General features: G+C 57.2%; 1 protein-coding gene across 7 annotated transcripts; it reads left to right on the top strand.

The window, feature by feature from the left end:
- The first annotated feature begins 454 nt into the window (after nt 1-454).
- Nucleotides 455-6,173, top strand: LOC128915202 (uncharacterized). Of its 7 annotated transcripts, none has more exons than XM_054215268.1 (4): nt 455-746; nt 860-1,912; nt 2,202-4,311; nt 4,562-6,173. In XM_054215268.1, exons 3-4 carry the CDS (start codon nt 4,128-4,130, stop codon nt 5,431-5,433), a joined length of 1,056 nt encoding a protein of 351 aa, XP_054071243.1. In that variant the 5' UTR covers nt 455-746; nt 860-1,912; nt 2,202-4,127; the 3' UTR covers nt 5,434-6,173. The 7 variants fall into 7 exon arrangements, with proteins under 7 accessions (XP_054071243.1, XP_054071244.1, XP_054071240.1 ...); XM_054215269.1 differs by having other exon boundaries at nt 455-1,262; nt 1,688-1,912; XM_054215265.1 differs by having other exon boundaries at nt 455-1,262; nt 1,643-1,912.
- Nucleotides 6,174-6,474: the final 301 nt, after the last annotated feature.

Raw genomic sequence — 6,474 nt, 5'->3', positions numbered from 1 at the left:
CTAGGAGGTAATGCTACGTCTGCCCTCTCCACTGACCCCTCGGGCCTACGGGACAGGGCAGGCAGAAGGGGATCTTGTGCCTTTACATGTTTCTTCTACATCTGTGTAGGTGGAATACTTTAAACGGCATATTATCCCTTCCACTCTGGATTTGTACTTCTCATGAATGTTAGAAAATGTGTTCGAGAACTGCTGTACGATGAGCAGTCAATGCTTAAAAACGCTGCCTTCTTCCCCCCCCCGCCATTTCTCTTGGTGAATTTAGTACCAGATGGTAGCCTTACAGCCCCGAGAATGAAGTGCTCCGTAATTGACAGCATAACATGACTAGCAGCAGAGAAATCTTCCTCCCCGCTCTTCCACCACTGAGACTCCGCTGGTGCAGAGTGAATAATTCAGCATCCATCTCTCATTCAGCAAACGCTGCCGGTGAGCTGCGCGAGGATGATTTTTATTAACTGGACGGCTGGATGCAATTTTCCAGCAAACCCTGTGTGCAAACAAATTGTAGCTGACTGCTGGGTAAGTGCCAGTGCTTATGACTGTCTGCTGGTACGGAGAGATTAGATGCCCACATCCTGTTACACCATCTCCTCTGCTCGAGAGCTGTTTCCCAAGCCCACAAGTAACTTTGCTGGTGAACAATCATGGTTTCACATCAGAGAGAGTGTTTTCAGCAAGACACATGCTCGTGATGTTTTTTTGTTCCCTGGGAACACTCGAACAACATCGCGCTGCCCAGCCCGGTCTGTGAAAGCCATTGCGGATATTGCTGATTGGGCTCATGGGATCTGACCAAGAAAAACATTTATGAGCCCTTTTGTTTTTGCTCCATTTGTCCGTTTCCGCCTCATTCCAGCATCAGGGTGACCGTGTTAGGAGGTGAGAGTGGCATCTGGGCTCGTTGTGCCCCTTCATTGTCTTCTGCCACCGGCAGGAGAAGTCGTGGACAGCTGGGGACCGCGCTGGAGCTGCCGTGGTGCTCAAAGCCGGGCAGATGCCACCAGCCAGAGCCGGCCTGCTTTGGTTGCAGGTGAATTTCTGGTTTTGACATTGCACCTCACACACCAGTTGTTGCTTGCAACCCGCTCCAGATCCCAGCAGGTGACGGCCAGTGGGAATGAAAGGTCCCGCCGGCCGTTGTCCCCACCGCAGACAGAGGTGGCAGCTATTTTGAGGTCCTCCAGAGCCTTGCAGCTTTGCAATGGCACAGCTAGACGTCTGTTGGGGAGCGTGATGGATATGAATCCTGCAGTGGGCAGGTAAGAAAACTCTGAGTCTGTTGGACAGGTGCCTGGAACATTAGGCTGTTATTGGAAACATGAGGCTTTTATGGTAAGTAATTGTAATGTTATTGGGCGTTTTCCTTAAATAGTCCACCGCACTCCCATATGCCGGCAGCTGATGCTGGAGGGAGAGGTGTGTGCGAGCCCAAAAAAAAAAAAAAAAAAAAAGGAAGGTGAAGTGTTGAAGTGTTTTTATTCGGATGGGATGTAAGATGGAGAGCCGGGGCAGCCATGGGGACCAAAGACTCCTCTCTGGCTCTTTTCCTGAGGCGAGGGGTGTGTGTCCCTGCTGCCTGGACCCTGTCCAGCTCTGAGAGCTCTTTTCCAGCTCCCTACGAGTTCCTGTGTGCTCGCAGATGGATGTGGTATTCTTCTCCTCTTCCTGCCCTCGGTCGGAGCAGGGAAGCACTTGAAGAGATGCAGAAGATAGCGGTCCCTTCAGCAGCGGAGGCATGTTGCGGGCAGAGAGCTTGTCTTCAGCAAAAGTGAAAACGCCACCGCCTTAAGTCGGGTCTGGAATGGGCCGGTGCTCGTCCTCACAGCACAGCTCCACAAAGCCTGCGCTTGTGAAGCCCTCGTGGCCTTCAGAGATCACCAGTGCTTGGTCGTTCCTAGCAGCTCTGTAAGTAAGTATGGAGTTTTACAGGGATGCAAGACCCCTGGTCTCCCCAACTTTGAAACGCCTGCTTCGCCCTGCTGTATTCTCCCAGTGGAGTGGGGTATGCACCTTCAACAGAGAAAAACAAACTAAACCCCTAGAAATGCAAGCAAGAGTCCTGATCCACTGCTCCTTTTCCATGAATCAGCGTAATCCCAAAAGACCCAAATGCTGAGTCTTTGTCAGTGTCCCTGGGTGCGATGGTCACCGTTGTAAGACAAAGCTGTAGTCTGAAGTCCCCTCTGGTTTCTCCATAGAGCCTGGCCAGACTTCACTGCCAGACGGCCGAGCACAGGAGACCACCCTCGCTCCCTCCACCGTGATGGCGGGTCGGAGCTTGCCTGCGGTTGGTAGCTCATCGTGTCACCATCGGGGCTGTCGGCATCTTTGGGAAAGGTCAGCCCAGCCACATGCCAGTGGGTATGTACAAAGCGACCCTTTTGGCTCTTAGTGATGCGACACTGGATGCTTGTTCCCCAAATCCCAGCCAGGGGAAGCCTTTTTGCATCCTGGGAGGTGGATACGGGCATCTGAGGGGCTTGTGGCACTGCACATTGCGGAGGCATCCAGGTCAGAACAGGCAAGGCTTTGAGCTCAGCAACGATGTTGTGCCGGTATGATATTTGTCCTCTCCTGAGCACCTAAGGAAGAATAAGAGCATCCCTAGAGCTAGAACCAGCAAGAACAGCTACAGCAAGTAGGCCACCCTCGCTTGAAATAGCCCATGGGGCAGGATTAGCATCGTTTCCCCCGGGGACCATCCTAAGCATTAAGAGATCTCCCTGGCAAATTCGATATTTTTCTTTTTTCTCGTATCCAGCCTAAAAAAATATGAGATCTTTGCTCTTCACCACCCACCCTTCCCGACTCTCTCTCCTGTACAGGACTGTAAGTAACACCCCGTCACTCCTCAGGCTCGTGGCTGGTCCTGGAGTTACTCACAAGCGATGAGCCATCTCCATGCGCACACTGTCACCATACAGTTGTCCATGAAAGCCCGGCTGCCAACATCTGACAGCTATAAATAGCCCAGAGCTTGTAGGAGGCAGGAAAACACCTTTGAACTCTCCTGGAATCTGATGGAACTGGAGAGCTGCAAAGGCACAAACCATAAATATTTGGCTAAAAATATGCCTGAGCCCTGGCTGCTAGGTGGGGTGGATGGGGGAGGCTGGAGGAGGCGTAAGCTAGCAGTAGAGAGCGGGCAAGTAGCCGTGGGCCCAGACCAGTCCCATCGCAAGCTCAAATGGTGATGCCCTTTGCCAGCAGGAGGGAGCTGGGGAAGGTTTGATTTGAGACCAAGAGATGGGAGCAGGAGGGACCCCACCACCACTTTTTGGGGCTCAGGCTGTCCAAACCTTCTTGCTGCCCATCTCTCACCTTCCTCCCCATCAGCCCACCCTCCTCCTCCTCCTCCTCCTTCTCCTCCTCCCGTCACCCTGGAAACCAGAGGCCAGGATGCCTCGGCCCCGGGTGACAGCCCCGCAACAAAGGCGGCTTTCACGGTGCTGGCGGGACGGGGTCGTCCCCAGCGCCCCTTCCTCCCTGCTCCCCACGCACAATGCGGGGCGGCCAGTGCTGGGGGTGGCCTGAAGCCCCGGGGGATGCCCAGTGCTGGCCAGCCCCGGCGGGTCCTGGCTTCTCCCCCCTCGCCGCCTCCTCCCTTTCACGTTTCGCAGGTCAGGGGACAGGGTTCACAGGCTCCTCTCGGCGACGGGGCGAAGGTGGATTAAGGAGGGGGCAAGGGCTCATTCTTGTCCCTGTTGCAGGGTGGAGGCCGGGTCAGGCGTCCTTGAAACCCCTCACACACCCTGGTGGGTCCCCAAGTGTCATTCAGCGTGAAGGAAGTTGTCCATCAAAGCTGGGAGACTGTGGGAATACCTGCGGGCAGTTTGCAGGCCAGGAGATAGGGATCGTCTTGGGTAGCAAACTTCTAACTCTGCTGCTTTTCCCTTTTCCCTCTTCTCCCACAAATAAACCGCACTTTCCCGGGCCCATCAGACCCAAGGAACTCCCTGGCGCAAGCCTGGAAACAATCTCCCTGCAGCAAAACTTTGCATTTGCTTGGGTAAAGCACGGGGGCTGGAGAGCGACTGCAGGGGAAAATCTGATCTGCAGATAAGGATTGGTCTGCCAGCTCTTCTTGCCTAAACCAGAAGAAAACCCGCCTCAAAGTCCCCAAAATGTCAGATACACAGCAAGGGCAGGCGCATCATTTTGGAGGCAGAGAGACCACTGAGGCAAATAGGCTTTCCCAAAAATATGAGGCAAGAAAGAAGAAACGCTCCTCAAATACACGCAAAACCTTTCGGACACGTACTGCTGGGCAGGAGGGTGCAGAACGCTTCAGGAAACACCCACCAGCAGGTTTGCCCCTAATTATCGCCTCTGCTTTCCCTGCGTAGAGACTGACTGATGAGGGAACGTGCTGCCCACATTTTTGCCAGCAAGGGGGCTGGGGATGAGTGGGGGGGCATCATCTCGCTGGCATAAGGCAAACGGGGATGCGGGTGACACGCTGAGGTCAGGCAGTCCCTTGATTTGAGGGTTTGCCTTAAAGCCTGGGAACTGCTGCTTCAAACTGTTCATTTTATTCCTCATCTCTCACGTTTCCCAGGTCCTCCAGCATCACACTGGTGCTGCCCCGGCACCAGCAGAGCGGGAAGCTCCCCATCCTGTTCCGTGAGCCTGCAGAGGAGCCGGCAGCGTGGGTCAGCAGCCCTTGCCGGGCACCCCAGAGGCAGTTTCAGGGCTGCGGACACACAGGGCGGATGGGACCCTCAGGGATCCCCCCAGCACTGGGGACGGAGCAACTTCTGCCCTCTGCGCCTGGGTCCCAACCCTTTCCAGCCTGCTGGTGTACCCTACAGGCTTCTAACTCACGCCTGCTTGCTCGGCTGCAGCGGTGCAGCCCCCAGGCTCCCCCAGCCCTGGCCTTGCAGCACCCTTCCCCGGGGTGCCGCAGCCCCGCAGCCCCTTGCCGAGCCAACCCGCCTCCCCCTGCAGCCCTGTCCTGCCACCAGCAGCGCGCGGGGGCAAAAGCCAGCGACTGGTGTGGCCTCTGCAGGGGGGACATCCCCCCAGGCTGGGGTCTCACGGGATGCTCTTGGGAGCTCCTCTCCTCCCGCCGCCACCTCTGCCCTCTCCTGTCCTGCCCCGGGCCATGGTCCTTGCGTGCACAGGGCGGGCGAGGAGTGTCTTCCCCTTGGGCGGCCGTTTCTGGGAAGCGGTCGGTGTGTGACAGAGGAAGGAGCCGCGGTGGCTGCAGGCAGGGAGTGCTCCTCGTACCCACCCTCCGGCTCCTTCCTGCCTCGCGAAGCTCCGCTTTCCTGCAGCCGGCTCCAAGCTCTTCTTGGCCCCTGCCTCCTGCCCGCGGGGCCTAAAAATAACTGCCCTGCGCAGGTCTGGGGAAGAGCTTCTGGGCTGGGGTTGCAGCCCTGGGGGAAAAATGAAATACCAAAGAGCCGGTCAGTGCCCTGGACAAGCTGAGCCACGGCGTGCTGGGGCTGGGAGCTGCCAGGCTGTTCTGCTCCAGCCTTTGAGGGCAAGAGGTACCTTCCCACCCAGGGATGGAGTGGCCCCAGGGCTTTGGAGATGCTGGTCCCATCGGTGCGCAGCCTCCGTGAGTGGAGTGCGGGCTTGGGAGGTCATGGCCACCCAATCCAGGCAGGGCTCAGCCCCTCACAGATCACAGCCGGGCACAGCACAGGGGGATCGTGGGGATGGCAGAGGGGATCCAGCCCTGGGAACGTCCTGGAGCCGTCTGTGCCCCGTGGGACCTCATGGGGAACCCCTGCCCTCCTCAGCCTCAGCTGCTGGGTCGCAGCCCTGCCTTTGGGTGCCTGCGGGATCCGTGTGGGTACCTGCAGAGGGATGGGGAGCGGGTCCAGGAACCAAATCCACTTGCAGTCTAACGGGGTGATGAGTATTTTGGGGGGGTTTCACTGTCTGCACTAGCTCACAGCACACGGTGCCATGTGGGGCCAGGCATGGGGGTACCACCTCTCCCTCTCGCCATCCCTCCTTCCCTCCCTCCTTCCCCCGCTCCCTCTCTGTCCCCGGGAACCTCATGCCTTGTAGGAAATGGGCTATTAAATGCTGTTAATGAGCATCTCTGGCAGCGGTTTCAACAAACGGCTCTTCCCCAGCCTGCTGGATGGGAAGGGATGGGTTCAGGGGAGGGGAGGGTGAGGGGACACGTCTGGGGCTGACGAACCTCCTTCCTCCCTGCATCGATCAGCTGTCAGGCCAGTGGAGAGGCTCAGAGCATTCATTCCCCGGTGACAGCCCGGCTCCGGGGTGGGGAGGGAGAGTGTCCTGGGCTCTGCCAAGCTGGGTGGGCAAGAGGAGAAGTGGTCTCTGGCTGCTGGATGGTTTTATTCTCTTGAAACACGCTGCATGGCTATTTCTGCATGGACAGCATCGCAGCTGGCTGGTGAGGAGTGGAGGGCGCCCAGAGCGTTTCTGGGGAGGGATGCAGACAAACAAGGGGTCGGTTTAGGCTGTGGATGAAGGTTTACGGGATATCTC

Source organism: Rissa tridactyla, chromosome 9, assembly GCF_028500815.1.
Source record: "Rissa tridactyla isolate bRisTri1 chromosome 9, bRisTri1.patW.cur.20221130, whole genome shotgun sequence".
NCBI classification, from domain to species: domain Eukaryota; kingdom Metazoa; phylum Chordata; class Aves; order Charadriiformes; family Laridae; genus Rissa; species Rissa tridactyla.
This window is presented reverse-complemented; position numbering and strand designations above follow the sequence as displayed.

Coding starts and splice junctions, on each gene's coding strand:
- LOC128915202 (XM_054215268.1), top strand. CDS start 4,128: ATGTCAGATACACAGCAAGGGCAGGCGCATCATTTTGGAGGCAGAGAG. Junction 4,312..4,561: donor CAGGAAACACCCACCAGCAG/GTTTGCCCCTAA, acceptor CACGTTTCCCAG/GTCCTCCAGCATCACACTGG.